Source organism: Indicator indicator, chromosome 32 (assembly GCF_027791375.1).
Source record: "Indicator indicator isolate 239-I01 chromosome 32, UM_Iind_1.1, whole genome shotgun sequence".
Lineage (NCBI taxonomy): Eukaryota > Metazoa > Chordata > Aves > Piciformes > Indicatoridae > Indicator > Indicator indicator.
Window position 1 is genome coordinate 6945474 of NC_072041.1, and position 16504 is coordinate 6961977.

The 16504-nt window shown below is 47.2% G+C and overlaps 2 protein-coding genes across 4 annotated transcripts in view; both read left to right on the top strand.

Moving 5' to 3' along the window:
- The first annotated feature begins 117 nt into the window (after positions 1-117).
- EMC1 (ER membrane protein complex subunit 1) lies at positions 118-16341 on the top strand. Of its 3 annotated transcripts, XM_054394909.1 has the most exons (24): positions 118-198; positions 355-479; positions 747-812; positions 1401-1494; positions 1989-2117; positions 2246-2372; positions 3078-3227; positions 3836-4003; positions 4825-4896; positions 5727-5786; positions 6033-6155; positions 6364-6460; positions 7129-7245; positions 7592-7600; positions 9055-9254; positions 9762-9911; positions 11111-11272; positions 11530-11649; positions 12082-12219; positions 12540-12713; positions 13523-13733; positions 14334-14418; positions 14886-15015; positions 15692-16341. In XM_054394909.1, the coding sequence occupies exons 1-24, from the start codon at positions 119-121 to the stop codon at positions 15869-15871; spliced, it is 2967 nt and encodes a 988-aa protein (XP_054250884.1). In that variant the 5' UTR covers position 118; the 3' UTR covers positions 15872-16341. The 3 variants fall into 3 exon arrangements, with proteins under 3 accessions (XP_054250884.1, XP_054250882.1, XP_054250881.1); XM_054394907.1 differs by lacking the exon at positions 7592-7600; XM_054394906.1 differs by lacking the exons at positions 5727-5786; positions 7592-7600 and having other exon boundaries at positions 5964-6155.
- Positions 16195-16504, top strand: part of UBR4 (ubiquitin protein ligase E3 component n-recognin 4) — a 127687-nt gene continuing 127377 nt past the window's right edge. Inside the window, exon 1 of the mRNA XM_054394861.1 lies at positions 16195-16206. Within this exon, the coding sequence (XP_054250836.1) occupies positions 16195-16206 (12 nt within the window). The remainder of the gene's footprint in view (positions 16207-16504) is intronic.

Here is a 16504-nt window from a genome sequence, read left to right on the forward strand (position 1 = left end):
CTGGGAACACCCGCGGCCTCCTCGCGTGGTGCCTGATGCCACCCGCCTATGCTCAGGCTGGAGTTCCGCGCAGGCAGCGCCGAGGGCAGCCCAGAAACGCTAAGGCCCCCAGGACGCTATGGCGGCGGGTCTATGGGCACTGCTGCTGCTGCCCCTGGCGACTGCAGTCTATGAGGACCAAGTGGGCAAGTTCGACTGGTGAGTGTTGGGGGAAAGCTGGGGCGCCCCCACCGAGCCGAAGTCCTGCAAGCAGACCCTGGGCCTGCCGTGTTGCCTCCTGCAGCAGCGACTCGGCAGGCCTTTGCCCTTTGCCTCGTTGTGCTGTTTCACCTCCTCTCTCTTTTCCTCTCCCAGGAGGCAGCAGTATGTGGGGAAACTCAAGTTCGCCTCCTTGGAGGCCTCGCAGGGTTCGAAGAAGCTCATCGTTGCCACGGAAAAGAATGTCGTGGCTGCCCTGAACTCCAGAAGCGGTGAAATCTGTAAGTGAATGAGATTATGTTGTGGGGAAGGTGCATTTTGCCCTAAAGCTAATGTGTCAATCAAGTTGCACCATGCTTTTCGTTCTAATAAATTAAGGCTGGTGATGTTGTTTTGTTAGATTAAGAGGGTTCAGTCAGCTCTTGCTTAAGGCAGGCAGCTTGTTCTGTGCATAGCCTTATTGCCACGAAGAGTCTAGGCTTAAAAATTGTAATGAGCAGATGTCCTTAAAGGAACACATTTTGTTTTTACCTAACTGTTTCCTTCAGTGTGGCGCCATGTGGACAAGGGAACTCCTGAAGGAGTGATAGATGCAATGTTGATCCATGGACAAGGTAAGGAGAATCATAGAATGGTTTGGATTGGAAAGGACCTTAGGGATCATCTAGTTTCAGCCACCTCTGCCTTGGACAGGGACACTTCCCATTAGACCAGGATGCACAAAACCTCATCCAGCCTGGCCTTGAACGCCTTCAGAGAAGGGACACACACAGCCTCCTTGGGCAACCTGTTCCAGCATCTCACCACCCTCACTGTAAAGATTGCTTCCTAATCTCCAGTCTAAATCTCCCCTCTCCTGGCTCAAAGCCATTGCTCCTCGTCCTGTCACTCCACAGATTTGCACAAAGTCCCTCCCCAGCTCTCCTGTAGCCCCCTTCAGGTGCTGGAAGGATGCTCTAAGGTCACTGTAGAGCCTTCTCCAGGCTGAACAACCCCAACTCTTGCAACTTATCCCCACAGGGAAGGTGTTCCAGCCCTCTAATCATCTTCTTGGCCTTTCATGAACGTGCAGATGGTGTGGGGCTTGCAGTTATCTTTGTATGTGGGATCTCAACCATGTATTAGACAACAAGTTGGATTTGCTGGGGTGATCTGTGATCAACACAAGTTCTGTGTTCATCTCCCCTTCATTTCCTGGGCAGATGCCATCACAGTGTCCAATGCTGGACGTATTCTGCGTTCCTGGGAGACCAACATTGGTGGCTTGAACTGGGAGACATCCCTGGACACTGGCAGGTAGGCTGTTCTGTTTGCGCTGTCTCCTGCTTCTAGGAAGGAAGAAACAGATTCTTGACTTTGTCTTATAATGAATTTGCATTTAAATTATATGCAAATTTATATTTAATTTGCATTGAATTTGCATTATAAGGAAAAATAAGTTAGATGTAAGATTTCTGAAACAACATTTGGCTGAAATCCTTAGGAATGCCTGAGCCTGGCAGTTAAATCTAATGCTGTTTCTGTTTCTTAGCAACCAGTAAGAGGAAAAGATAGATTATTATTTGTATAGATGCATTTTCTTTTTAAATATACAACATGCTCAGCTTGCATCTGGTTTGAGGTGTTTGTCTTCCAGCCTCATGCTCTCAGTTGAAATCAGCAAGGATAAAGGAGGCCATAAATTGTACTTCAAGACTGATCTTAAGTGTTTGAAGATGTTCAGTGGGGATTTTTTTTTTTCCCTGGAAGAAAATATTTTTTTAGCTGACAGTTTCTGACCTGTTTCTTAGTTTCCAGGTGGCTAGTTTGGTGGGGCTGCAGGATGTGGTGAAATATGTGGCAGTGCTGAAGAAGGCAGCCATTTCTCTTCACTACCTCTCCAATGGCCACCAGAAGTGGGTGGAACACTTACCAGAGAGGTAAGAGCAGGTCTGAAGTAGAAGTGTAAACTTCTGACAGAGAGGAAAGGATGCTGTACCTGCCTTTGGCTTCTGAAAATAACACTGTGAGAGAAGACAACGATTCATGGTCATTGGCTGTCTTGCAGTGAGGCTACTCAGTACCAGATGCTGTATTCCCATGGGACTGGAGTGATCCACGTGCTTGGAATTGTTCCCCAGAGCCACTTGACTATTTTGACATTCAGTGTAGAAGATGGAGAAGTTACAAAACAGGTAACATTTGATTGTGGATCCCAAATGCTGAATTTGATGTTAACAGATGGACTTCCAACTATGTGGGCTGTGCTGTGGTATGGAGAGTAATTAATTGTTGTAGTACAGATAAACTTTCCTTTTGCTGTGGTATTGCCTGTGGGCCAATAAATGGATTTCACTGCTGAATTTCCTGAAAACAAAACAGAACTAGACTTGCAGCTGTTAGTTGAGACCATCCAGTGCCATTCCAGTACCTGAAGGGACCTGCAAAAAAGCAAGGAAAGGACTTTTTACAAGGGCTTGGAGTGACAGGATGAGAGGGAATGGATTCAAGCTTGAGGAGAGCAAATTTAGACTGGAGATAAGGAAGAAATTCCTTAAAGTGAGGGTGGTGAGACACTGGAACAGATTGCCCAGGGAGGTTGTGGATGTCCCCTCCCTGGAGGTGTTCAAGGCCAGGCTGGATGAGTCCTTGAGCAACCTGGGCTGGTGGGAGGTGTCCCTGCCCATGGCAGGGGGGTTGGAACAGGATGATTTTTAAGGTCCCTTCCAACTCCAACCATTCCATGGTTCTATGAATACAGGAAGTCCCAAGCTGAGAGAGAGTTTCTCCCAGGGTCATGGTTAGAAATAATGCTGGTTTAAATTCTTGCTTGTGCCCGTGTTGTTTCTTTGAAGATTTGTTCTACTGACAGCTTCATCTCTTTGTGTCTCTCTTGGCAGATCAGAGTGGCAGCTCCATGGCTGGAGAGCTTAGATGGCCTGTGTGGTGTGGTGGGGGAGGCAGTGCTGGTCTGTGTGGACATGGACTCGCAGTCACTCTACGTTTGCTCCTTGGAGACAGAGCAGGAGATGAAGCAGATCCCACTGCAGGTGAGAAGTGCTGGAAGAGCACTGTACAGAATTCATTCTCCAGCTGCTCTGGTGTCTGACTGAGCCTGGCAGCACAGGGGGCTCTCCTTTTGGTAAAACTAGAGAATGATTAGAGGTGTGTGGAGAGAGCAATCTATGAATTGAAAGAATGGAAAGAGAACTTTCTGTCTAATGATTCCTTCTGGCTGAGCTTAGCTCCAGTGACAGCCTAGACATCTTTGCTTCTGCTTTGTTAACCCTGACATGGGGAACCTTTTCTTAAAGCTTGTGTTGCTGGTGATAGAAGGAAGGGATTGGTTTCAGTGGAGCACAGCAGAATCACAGAATACATCTGGGTGGAAGAGACCTCAAAGATCATCCAGTCTAGCCCTCGACCCAGCACAGAAGGGTGAACACTAAACCACGTCCCTAAGTGCCAGGTCCATACAGTGCTTGAACACCTCCAGGGATGGTGACTCCACCACTGCCCTGAGCAGATCATTCCAGCCCTTTCAGTGAAGAAATATTTCCTGAGATCCATCCTGAACCTCCCCTGCTGCAGCTTTTGTAATTGTTTCCTCTAGTCCTGTTGCTTGGCACCAACACTTACACTTGTCTTTCTTCCACAGTCACTTGACCTGGAGTTTGCTGAAGACTTCCAGCCTAGGATATTGGCCACTCAACCCAATGTCATTGGAGCTTCAAGGACTCAGTTCTTCCTGCAGCTCTCTCCAAGCCACTTTTCCCTGCTGCAGTACAAGCAGGGGCTGCTCAGTCACCTTAGGGACTTCCAGCAGGTAACCAAGAGAAATGCTCTTGTGGGAGAGGGCCAACTACAGCTTAAAATGCTTGAAATGCACACACCTCAGGACTCAGTGTTCTGAACAAGCTGCTGAGCTGCTCCTTTCCATTGTGCTCCTGGCTGCAATACTTAAAAGTGTTTGATTTCATTCATATTAGCTGCTGAAATATTTTCAGGTGCCAGTGGAGATGTGTTTTGGTGCCAACAACTGTCAGTCTTGGGGTAGTTTCCTGGTTTTGAGGTTGGCAGAGAGATGTCTATCAAAGCAGCAGTGCTTTGAGGGATTTTGAATAGCAAACAAGCTCTAAATAGCTCAGTAAGACTGGACATGATGGTTCAGAAACCTGGGGCAGATCAACTGTTTCCATCTTTATCAGAACTGGTTTCACCCTTCACAGAATTCCAGCACAGTGGGGGTTGGAAGGGACCTCTGGAGATCATCCAATCCAAACTCACCTGCTAAAGCAGGGTACCCAGAGCAGCTTGCCCAGGAGCACAATGGCCAGGGGGGAGTTTGGAAGCTCTCCAGACAAGGAGACTCCACAACCTCTCTGGGCAGCCTGCTCCAGGCCTCCAGCACCCTCACACCAAACATAAGAGATACAACATCTGGTAGATTCTTACAAGAGGTTATTTTCTTATTTGCTAAAAGCAATGAAATTTAATTTGGCTGTGAAAGATCACCTGGTTTAAATTCCAGTATGGTTGAATTTATTACAGAGATGGTTTGTTTGGTTGGTTATTTTTTTTTTTTTAAGGGATTTGGGCAGTTTCTTGTTTGCTTTATCATTTCCTGCTATTTGTTTTTCTTTTCAGGCAGCTCTGGTGAGTTTTGCAACAACAGGAGAGAAAACTGTGGCTGCTGTCCTGACCTGCAGGAGTGAACTGGTGAGGACAATTTGCTTGTTTGTTGTCACCAGCTCAGTTTTGGTATGGATGTGCACTGGGGGTGGGTTCCACAAGTGTTTTCCTTCACAGCCCCAGGGATGGGGAGTAGCATTGAGTAACAGGACACTGTAATTAGTTTCTAAGACATGTGAAGCACCTTGGTTATCTTCAGCTAAAGCTTTCTCTGGTGAGACCCAGGGGAGATCTTCTGTCTCTGCAACTCCCTCAAAGGATGTTGGAGCCAGGTGGGTGTTGGTCTCTTCTCCTAAGGAGCAAGAGATAGGATAAGAGGAAATGGCCTCAAGCTGTGCCAAAGAAGGTTTAAGCTGAACATGAGGAAGAGTTTCTTCCCCAGAGGGGTTGCCAGACTCTGGAACAGGCTGCCCAGGGTGGTGGTGGAGTCCTCATCCCTGAAGGGGTTTCAAAGCTGTGGAGATGTGGTGCTGAGGGGCATGGTTTAGTGGTGACCTGGCAGTGCTGGGTTAATGGCTGGACTGGTGATGATCTTAAAGGTCTTTTCCAACTAAAAGAATTCTGTTACTCTCTGCTGTCCTGTGCACAGCCTTGTGTAAGGTGAGCGTGTCACCTAGCAATTGGCTTTCCTGATCTGTAGAGGATTTCATTTCTTGGGGGGGGGTGGGGGGGTGGGGTGCCAAACTTAGCAAGGTTTCATTTTGAAGAGGAACAGAACAGAACAGAATTGTTTCCTGCCTTTTTTTCAGACTCAAGCTGAGTCTTGTAAGTCACTCAGAACCCTGATTTTTTTTTTGTATGCTTCCTGGGGTCTGCAGCCTCATTACCTCTTTTTTTTTTTTTTTTTTTCATTTCAGAAACCTGGAAGTGCTGAAGGCCTTCATGCTGGAGGTACTCTGGAGGAGGCCCGGAAGCAGGTATGAAGTGCTCTTGTTCCCAAGAAGTGTAGAAGCTCTTGAGAGTCTTTTTCATTCCTTTGTGTGCAGGAACAGCATGAGAAAGGTGTTGCAGCATCTTTGTAGTGACTGATGTTTTGGAGCAGCTCCATCTGTATAATCTGAAAGTACCTTAAAAGCCACAGCTCTTGCTAAAAGGGAAATCCTCCTGCAGAGTTTGCTGTGGCATTGATGTTTAACTCAGCTCTTTTCTGCCTGTTGTTACAGGACTCCTTAACCTGTTCCAATCAAACCTACAATATTAATCTCTACCTGGTTGAAACTGGACAAAGACTGTTGGATACCACGATTACCTTTACCCTGGAGCAGAGTGGGACCAAGCCACAGCAGGTGAGCAGAGAAGGATTATTTCAGTCCTGGGGTGTTCAGACCTGCAGAGCCCTCCCTGCTCTGATTTGATTTCACCTTCAGACAAAGGCATTCTGCAGACACACCAGATTACTGCATGCAACCCCACTCTTTCTTTCACCCTGGAGTTCTGTGTTCTCCAAGGAGATGGTGTGATCATTAACCTCCCTGTTTTCCTCTCTTTTCCCAGCTATACATCCAAGTTTTCCTGAAGAAGGATGACTCAGTGGGCTATCGAGCCTTGGTGCAAACAGAAGACCACATGCTGATGTTCCTCCAGCAGCCAGGTAACTTGCAGCACACACATTGCCACTGTAGGACTAGAATAAACTCCCAAATGGTGATATTTTATCATTGCTTCCCTTGGGAATAACAAAATGAAATTTAACTAAGTCCCAGGAATGATTGTGGAGCCTCTTCCACCCCAGAAGACATCTCATCTGAGAAAAGAATTCTGCAGTTTTCTTAGTGTAGACAAAGCCTTTGAATTCAAGGGTGTTCTGCAGATTTAAAACTTCCTTTTGAGGAATGAGAGTTTTAAGTTCTGTTATAAATCTTCCAGAGTTCCTTCAGAAAAGATCCTCAAGGCAAAGATGTTAATTTGCAGGAAGAGTTGAGAGCCCATCTCAAAGACATGAACTTTCTAGGGCTGAAAAGGCAGCCAGGTGTTCACTTTGTGTGTCTGTTTTAGATGGACTCAATGACTGTTAACTCTTAAAACCCCAGATGGCTTTTACTAACCCTCTAGGGTATTTTCCAACAGTGGCTGCAGATCCATAAAGTATTTTACAGAATAGATAATCAGATGATATTGGCCAGATACACACACACAGAGTTTTGCATTTTATTGAGAATAAGGATTTGCATTTGAAAGGCCACTGGAAGGCTTATATTGAGTGAGCCTGTTCCCAGATATTCAGTTGAGTTTTCCAATGTTCTACTCATTTCTTTCCAGGAAAAGTTGTCTGGAGTAGAGAGGAGTCACTAGCAGAAGTGGTAAGCCTGGAGATGGTAGATCTACCCCTGACAGGTGCCCAGGCTGAGTTGGAGGGAGAGTTTGGCAAGAAAGCAGGTAAGCCATAAATTGAACAGAATTACCTTTGTGGGTTTGGTTTTCTTCTCAATAAATGTATTTATTGTGTTCTCTTTCCTCTAAGCTGACAGTCAGGATTCACATGTCACTGATGACAGTTAAACTGAGCAGAAATAAACCCATTTCTGTCCAAGCCTTTGAAGCCCAATGCCAAATGCAGATGTCATGAGTGTGTGACATTGCCATAGTAAACCCCAGCAGCAGTAGGAGGGGTTTTACCCATGTGTCCTTTTCCCTTTGACCCCTTTCTGAAAGACTTCACTTGCAATAGCTTCTGTTTTTGCTTTCTTTTGTTCTGTTTCGTTTCTTGCTCTCCTGGATGCAGCCATTCAAGGTAACCTCAGACTGCATGCAGTGTTTTCTGATTCCTACTAATGCTTCCTAGTGGAACTTGAGCTCCTCTGCTTGCTTTCCTCAGTGGTGACATCTGGTTGAAGTCTGGTGTTTTGCTTATTTTGAGAAGCTAAATATAAACCCTAGTTGGGCACAATTCACTGGTTTAATTTTTCTACTTCAAGGGCTTATTTTATTCTGAGTAATGAGTGCAAGGGATGATACAGACCTTAGAGGTGGGGAAGCTTTAGGGGGGGGCTTATAGGTAAGCTTTAGGTGTATATCCTTCTTCAGACACAGTGTAGCAGTGAGAAAGAAAGGCCCTGCAAGAAAGAGTGGTGGAGGAGTTCTATCTTGCCCTCAAAAGACACCATCCCCATCAATAAGACACTACTTTTCAGGGTTAAAAGTTCCTCAGGTACATTTGGAGGCTGAGCTGTTGCTGTTCTGAGCAAAACTCTGTAAACCAAATGAAGAGATCTCTTTGACTGGAAGGGTTGTCAAAGACTGGCACAGGCTGCCCAGGGAGGTGGTTGAATCCCCATCCCTGGAGGGGTTTCAAAGCCCCAGAGATGTGGTGCTGAGGGCCATGGTTTAGCCCCAGCCTTGGGAGAGTTAGAGAAGAATCAAGAATCAAGAAGGTTGGAAGAGACCTCAAGGATCATCGAGTCCAACCTGTCACCCTACACCTCATGCCTATCTAAACCATGGCACCAAGTGCCACGTCCAATCCCCTCTTGAACACCTCCAGGGATGGTGACTCCACCACCTCCCTGGGCAGCACATTCCAATGGACAACCACTCTCTCTGTGAAGAACTTTCTCCTCACCTCCAGCCTAAACCTCCCCTGGCGCAGCTTGAGACTGTGTCCTCTTGTTCTGGTGCTGGTTGCCTGGGAGAAGAGACCAAACCCCTCCTGGCTACAACCTCCCTTCAGGTAGTTGTAGACAGCAATGAGGTCTCCCCTGAGCCTCCTCTTCTCCAGGCTAAACACCCCCAGCTCCCTCAGCCTCTCCTCACAGGGCTTGTGCTCAAGGCCTCTCACCAGCCTCGTTGCCCTTCTCTGGACATGCTCCAGCAATTCAACATCTTTCCTAAACTGAGGGGCCCAGAAGGGTTGGACTGGGTGATCTTAAAGGGCTTTGCCAAGCAAAATGACTGTGTGAATATAAAGGAGGAGGTTGTGTGCTCTGCAGGAAGGTTTGCTTTGATGGTTAGGGTCATCTCTTGGAAGGAACTATACCAATGTGAAGTAGGCAAAGGTTGGCAAATGCCAGGGTCTGGCATAGAAATGGTAACTAAAGCTCTGCTGTTCTGGAGTGGGAGGCAGAAGCAGAGAATTAGCTTTTGTTCATGCATGGCAGTGTTTCTTCTGCTGGCTGAGACCATCATTTCAGTTATGGAGTGGGCCAGAATGGTTGTTCCCTTTCATTACCACCCTTGGCCTGCCTGCAGATGGCTTGCTGGGCATGTTTCTGAAGAGGCTGTCCTCCCAACTCATCCTGCTGCAAGCCTGGACTGCTCACCTCTGGAAGATGTTCTACGACGCCAGAAAACCCCGGAGCCAGATCAAAAATGAGATTAACATTGACAATTTGGCCAGAGATGAATTCAACCTCCAGAAGATGATGGTGATGGTCACTGCTTCAGGAAAGGTGAGGAAATTAGGGCAGGAATCTGTTTCTGAAGCAAGAGGCCCAGCTCTGAATTCCCACCCCTGTTTTTAGCCAGGCTTTGGGCAGAATGTTGTGAGAAGATGGGCAGAATGTTTTGTGGTAGCTTTGGAGAGGAACTAAGACTCTTCCTGATTTTTCATATCCCAAGGAAAGATGCAGTGCTTGAATGTAGTAACAGGAGAAGAGGGAATGGATTGAAGCCTGAGGAGGGGAGATTGAGACTGGAGATTAGGAAGAAATTCCTTCCAGTGAGGAAAGACACTGGCACAGGTTGCCCAGGGAGGTTGTGGATGTCCCTTCCCTTGAGGTGTTCAAGGCCAGGCTGGATGAGGCCTTGAGCAACCTGAGCTAGTGGAAGGTGTCCTTCTTCATGGCAGGGGATTTGACCTGGATAACCTTTAGGGTCCCTTCCAACCCAAACCATTCTATGAATCTGTGAGTGTGGAAGATGTCTTGTTCTGAGCTTTCCTGTGTCTCCTTCCTCAGCTTTTTGGTATTGAAAGCAGCTCTGGCACCATCCTGTGGAAGCAGTATCTCAGGAATGTGAGACCAGGCTCCTCCTTCAAGCTGATGGTCCAGAGAACAACAGCTCATTTCCCACACCCCCCACAGTGTACCTTGCTTGTTAAGGACAAGGTGAGTCCCTTTCCTCTGTCCCTCTACTGAACCTGCCTAGTGGGAAGTCTGCCCATTGAAGGGGTGAAGGAAAAAAGATCTTGGGTGTATTATCTGGTTACCCACTGATGTGGGGACAGGAGCAGAGTGAGAGCTGAAGGGAAGCAGAGTGAGAGCTGAAGGGAAGCAGACACAAAACTCTGCTTAAAACAAATTTAAGGCTGCTCATTTTGAAGCCTTTCATTGAAACAAAGGAAATAATTCCATCCAGTTTCTTTGGTCCTGTGAGTTAAATCCTCTGTTGTCCCCATTAGCTAGGTGACCATGGCTGCCCTTTAGCTAGCTGCAGGATGTTTTGTGCTCCAGGCCTCAGGAGGAGATGTTATTGTGTTGAGACTGCCTCAGCAGGTGGCAGATGGGATTTAAAGCCACCAGCACTGTGTTGTGGCACAGAATGGCTTTGGTCGAGAAATGTGGGATGGAGTCTATGCATGTCCAAAGAATGTTTTGAGGATGGAGTGGCTGAATCCAGGGCACACCCTGGATTATATAATTTTCTTCTATATATTCCTGAAGATCTGAGTAAGGAGTTGGTGAAATACTTAGGGCTCCCAGAATTTACAAGCCCAGTACCAGAGCCACCAGTGAAGGAAAGGAAATAATCAGATGTCCCTGTGGAAGCAGAACAGGATTATACTAAGATAAACAGCACCAATCTGAAAACCAAAAAAAAGCAAACTTCAAGATGTCTGCAGCACAGAAGGCTCTGGCCAAAGCTGGAATCAAATCCATTTCTCCCTTCTTCAGCTCCAAACCTAAAGCAGCAAAATAAAGACTTGTTCTTGAGAGATTTTCACACAGTGGTTGTTTTTATGTTAAGCCAAAGATGTCTCCTGGGGTTTTTTGTTAGTATGGTCAAGGCCAAGAAGAAGCAGGTAGGAAATCAGCTCGGTTTTGCAGCTTAGGAAGGGTTTTGCAGCTTAGGAAGGGTTTTGCAGCTTAGGAAGGGTTTTGCAGCTTAGGAAGGGTTTTGCAGCTTAGGAAGGGTTTTGCAGCTTAGGAATTCCTGAGTTTTCCAATTTAGGAAGAGTTTTCCAGCTTCGGAAGTCTTGAGTTTTTCACCTTAGGAAGGGTTTTCCATCTTAGGAAGTGTTTTCCAACTTAGGAATTCCTGGGTTTTCCAACTTAGGAAGAGTTTTGCCTCTCTTCTTTGCTTTTAGGAAACCAAAAAGAGCTTCCTGTATGTCTTTAACCCCATCTTTGGGAAGAGAAGTCAAGTAGCTCCCCCTGTTTTGAAGCGTCCAATTCTTCAGACTCTGCTTCTGCCCATTATGGATCAAGACTATGCCAAAGTGCTGCTCTTAATTGATGATGAGTACAAGGTAAATGGCTTTGCCTGGAGGCAGCTTTCTTCAGCCATGTATTTAATTATTCCCCTCCCTTTTGGAGCAAGGTGGAAAACAAAAATGTTGTTTGGTCACGTTTCACACAAAACAATGAGGTTATTCTGGTTAAGTCAAACCTCATCCTGATAAACATGTTTGAAATAATCTTTCTGTGTTGGTTTGGGTATTTTTTTTTTCCTCTCCTTTTGTGTGTGAGTTGGTTTGGAATTTGTGTTTCAATTCTTCTTTTCCAGGTTACACCTTTCCCAGCAACTAAAAATGTCCTTCGCCAGTTAGAAGAAATAGCTCATTCTATCTTTTTCTATCTCGTGGATGCTGAGCAGGGAAAGCTCTCTGGATTCAGGCTGAAAAAGGTATGAAAAAGTCATCACAGTCTTAAGTGACATCACTTTCCTAAGTGTCCTTTGGATAATCAGAGAATCACAGAATCTTTTTGGTTGGGAAGGGTCATGGAGTCCAACCATTTCTAACTCTCCCAAGGCTGGGGCTAAACCATGGCCCTCAGCACCACATCTCTGGGGCTTTGAAACCCCTCCAGGGATGGGGATTCAACCACCTCCCTGGGCAGCCTGTGCCAGTCTTTGAGAACTCTTCCAGTCAAAGAGCAAATCTCTTCCTTTGGTTCACAGAGTTTTGCTCAGGGGAGAAACAGCTTAGCCTCCAAACGTGCCTGAGGAACTTTTATAACTGAAAAGCATAGAAAGCTCCCAATGTTTTATTGGTGGGAATGGTGTCTTTTGAAGGCAAGATAAAACTCCTCCACCACTCTCTTTTTTTTCTTGCAGGACCTGACAACAGAGGAGAGCTGGGAGGTGGTCATCCCCACTGAGTTGCAGAGGATAGTGGCGGTGAAAGGGAAGAGGTCCAACGAGCACGTGCACTCCCAGGGCCGCGTCATGGGAGACCGCAGTGTTCTCTATAAGGTGCCCTGGCAACTCCTGGTTGACTTCTTGTGGCTGCATTTCACCTCCCAGGAAGACCTCAGCACCATTCCTTAGGCACTGCCTTGAGATGAACTGCCCTGCAGTGCTATTTTTGTTTTTCTATATATGCATCAGTGTCCATAACCCTTAGCTCGTTTTGGTGGAGATGTCTTCTAGGAAGAAATGTTTTCATGCAGCAATTAAATCCATCAGACACCTGCTAATGAGGAAATAGCACTTCCTCAGCTGCTAAACAAGGTGCCTGTGGTACTCAAGTAGGGATCTCAGTTGGGATTTTTTTTTGTTTTTTTTTTTTCTAGTCCTTGAACCCCAACCTGCTTGCTGTGGTGACGGAGAGCACAGACACGCACCACGAGCGCACTTTCATTGGGATATATCTGATTGATGGGGTCACAGGCAGGATCATCCACTCCTCAGTGCAGAAGAAAGCAAAGGGACCTGTCCACATGGTTCATTCAGAGAACTGGGTGGTGGTAAGTTTATTCTCACCTTCTTCTTTATGTTGGGAAGGTGGGGGCTGAACATTCGTGGAGGGGACATTTTATAGAATCATAGAATTGTTAGGGTTGGAAAAGCCCTCCAGGATAGAGTCCAACCATCAACCCAACACCATCATGGCTGCTAAACAATGTCCCAAAGTGCCATGGACACACGTTTCCTGTATGCCTCCAGGGATGGTGCCTCCACCACCCCCCTGAGCAGCCTGTTCCAATGCCTGACCACTCTTGCAAAAGAGAAATCGCTTCTCATGTCCGACCTAAACCTCCCCTAGCACAACTTCAGGCCATTTCCTCTTGTTCCATCACCTGATCCTAAGGAGAAGAGACCAACGCCCACCTGACTCCGGCCTGTTTCAGGGAGTTGTAGAGAGCAGTGAGGTCTCCCTTCAGCCTCCTTTTCTCCAGGCTCAACACCCCCAGTTCCCTCAGCTGCTCCTCACCAGCCCTGTTCTCCAGACCCTTCACCTGCTTCCTTGCCCTTCTCTGGACATGCTCCAATCCCTCAATATCCTTGTTGGAGTGAGAAGCCCAAAACTGAAGACAACATTCAAGATGTAGGCTACATCTTATGACAGGTGGACAATCCCTGTCATGGTCCTGCTGCTCACACCACTACTGATCCCAGCCAGGCTGCTGCTGGTGGCCTTCTTGACTACCTGAGCACGCTGATGGCTCATCTTCAGCCAGCTGTCAACCAGCACCCCAGGTCCTTTTCTGCCAGGCAACCTTTGACCATTCTCTGTGGTTTCCTGCTACCTCTTGTCTCTGCTTCTCTCTCTCAGTACCAGTACTGGAACACGAAGGCTCGGCGGAACGAGTTCACTGTGCTGGAGCTGTATGAGGGCACAGAGCAATACAATGCCACAGCCTACAGCTCCCTCGACCGCCCGATTCTACCTCAGGTCCTGCAGCAATCTTACATCTTCCCTTCTGCTATCAGTGCCATGGAGGCCACCATCACCGAGCGAGGCATCACCAGCCGGCACCTGCTGGGTAAGTCCATGCTGTTCCCTTCACAATCCCAGAACAGCTCAGGTTGGAAGGGACCTCACAGATCATCTACTCCAACCCCCCTGCCATGGGCAGGGACACCTCTCAACTAGACTTGGTTGCTCAAGTCCTCATCCAGCCTGGCCTTGAACACCTCCAGTGAGGGGGCATCCACAGCCACTCTGGGTAACCTGTTCCAGTGTCTCATCACCCTTGTACCGAAGAACTTCTTCTTAAGATCCAGTCCCAACCTACTCTCCCTTAGCTTTAAACCCTTCCCCTTCGTCCTGTCTCTAGACAGGAAAAGTCCCTCTGCAACCTTCCTTTAGGCTGTCTTCAGGTATTGAAAGGCAGCTCTAAGGTCCCCCTGGAATCTTCTCTTCTCCAGACTGAACAACCCCAGCTCCCTCAGCCTATCCTCATGAATGTCTTTCTCACATCCACCAGCCAGGTTTGGTACAAAAAATGCAATTGGCCACCAAAAGTCCTGCCTTGGACCTACTGGCAGGTTCAAGTATAAGCAGCAGGAGTGTGTTTATGTTAGGTGTTCAAAAATGCTGTCAGAAATGGCCGTTTTTAAGCTGTGTCTCTTTTAATGCACAGTTGGGCTTCCCTCCGGGGCCATCCTCTCCCTGCCAAAGGCTCTGCTGGATCCTCGACGCCCAGAGGTCCCCACAGAACAAAGCAGGTAAGGGATGCTCTATAAAAGCTGTTCCTGGGAAGCTTGGAAGAGGGGGTGGATTGGCAGGGTAATGTGAAGCAGAACAGCTCATCCTGGGCAGATTCAGGGTAATTCTTATATAGGATCAAATGAAGTTGCTTTGGTGGTGGTTTATGACAGCAGAGGGAATTTGCCTGGGATGCAGCAGCTCTTGGGATGTGGGCAAACCCAGCCTGTTGTCTGCACAACCCTCTAAAGTGCTTAGAATTACGCTGGTTTTAAAACTTCAGAAGCCTGATAGAAGGCTGCTGCTGTATGGTCTGACCCAGCTGGCCTCTTTGATTTTCATCCTGCAACAAAATTGAATCTGCTTTGGGAAAAGCTGCTCAGTTTGCTGGTTTAGGTCAGCTGTTGATGATCACATTAGGAAACACAAATGATGGCCTCCATGTACTGTTTCACTGGAGTTTAATTTCTCTTCAAATGCCTTTCAGAGAAGAGAACCTGATTCCATACTCCCCTGATGTGCAGATCCATGCTGAGAGGTTTATCAACTACAATCAAACCATATCCCGAATGAGAGGGATTTATACAGCCCCCTCTGGCCTAGAGTCTACTTGTTTGGTGAGTGCAGGGTGGTGGCTTCAATATGTGACATTGGGGTCTGTTGGTAGAGCAGCATGGTGCTGCAGCATGTGCCAGGGAGGTTTGTAACTTCTGATACCACTTAAACATTTCTGCTGTTAGTCACAACTATAGACCTCAGTCAATCACTTCTGATATGTTTGGTGGTGTAGAATCATAGAGTCACAGAATGGTTTGGGTTGAAAGGGACATTAAAGATCATCCAGTTCCAACCCTGTCCTGCCATGGGCAGGGGACACCTCCTCCAAGACCAAGTTGCTCAAGGCCTCATCCAACGTGGCTTTGAGCACTTGGAGCCTCCACAGCTCCTCTGAGTAACCTGTTCCAGCTATAGAATCATTAAGGTTGGAAAAGATGTCTAAGATTGAGTGCTGCCATCAAACCGTGGCCTCAAGTGGCATGGCCACATGTTTCTTGAACACCTCCAGGGATGGGGACTCTACCACCTCCCTGGGCACCCTGTTCCAATGCCTGACCACTCTTGCAGCAAACAAATTCTTCCTAATATCCAACCTAAACTTCCCCTGACACAACTTGAGGCTGGTTCCTTTTGCCCTAACCCTATTTACTTGGGAGAAGAGACCGACACCCACCTTACTGCAACCTCCTTAAGCTCAAAGCTTCTATGAGTAACTCCATGATCTTATCTCTTTAGGTTGTTGCCTATGGCTTGGACATCTACCAGACAAGAGTGTACCCATCAAAGCAGTTTGATGTGCTGAAAGATGACTATGACTACGTGCTGATAAGCAGCGTCCTCTTCGGGCTGGTTTTTGCCACAATGATCACAAAGAGACTGGCTCAGGTGAAGCTGCTCAACCGTGCCTGGCGGTAGGGCTGTGAGTGCTGGAGGGCCAAGGCTGGAGAATGTATTTGAGATCTGGACAGGCTGAAGATCTGCCACCCTACAGTGCTGCTGGGTTTGGTTAGAAATTCCACCTTGGGTACACCTAGCGAACGTTTTTGCTGGAAGACGTTAAGGAGATCTGCTAACACAACTCTGTCTCCCAGTGAGAAGAGATGGAAAAGAGACATCAACCTGTTATGACTCAAAAAGAACTCTCTGAAACCTCTGTTAAAGACCTAAAACCTGCTGTCTCCCCAGTGGCATTGCAGGACAGGTGCCTGCTTCCTCCTCACTGCTCAGTGCCAGCCAGAATGAGCATCTTGGTGAGAGGAAGATGGAGAGGTGGTCATCTGCTGGGCTGTGAATGCTAGGATTGGTAATGTGCGAACCAGGCCTGAGAAGAGGAGGAGATGTGGGTCATAGCATTGGGAAGAAGGTTAGAAAGTGGGTGGGGTGTTGGTGAGAAATGGCCTCATGGGGTCTCTTAATTAGATTGCAGGGCTGTGGGAGGAATTTGAATGGCAACTCTCTCCCATGTTCTTTATTTATTATGGTGGTGATGTTAATTCCTTCTCTTTTTTTATTTTTTAATGGACCTTTTTTATGTGGTGTACAACAGGG

Coding starts and splice junctions, on each gene's coding strand:
- EMC1 (XM_054394909.1), top strand. CDS start 119: ATGGCGGCGGGTCTATGGGCACTGCTGCTGCTGCCCCTGGCGACTGCA. Junction 5,787..6,032: donor TGGAGGAGGCCCGGAAGCAG/GTATGAAGTGCT, acceptor CTGTTGTTACAG/GACTCCTTAACCTGTTCCAA. Junction 6,156..6,363: donor GTGGGACCAAGCCACAGCAG/GTGAGCAGAGAA, acceptor CTCTTTTCCCAG/CTATACATCCAAGTTTTCCT.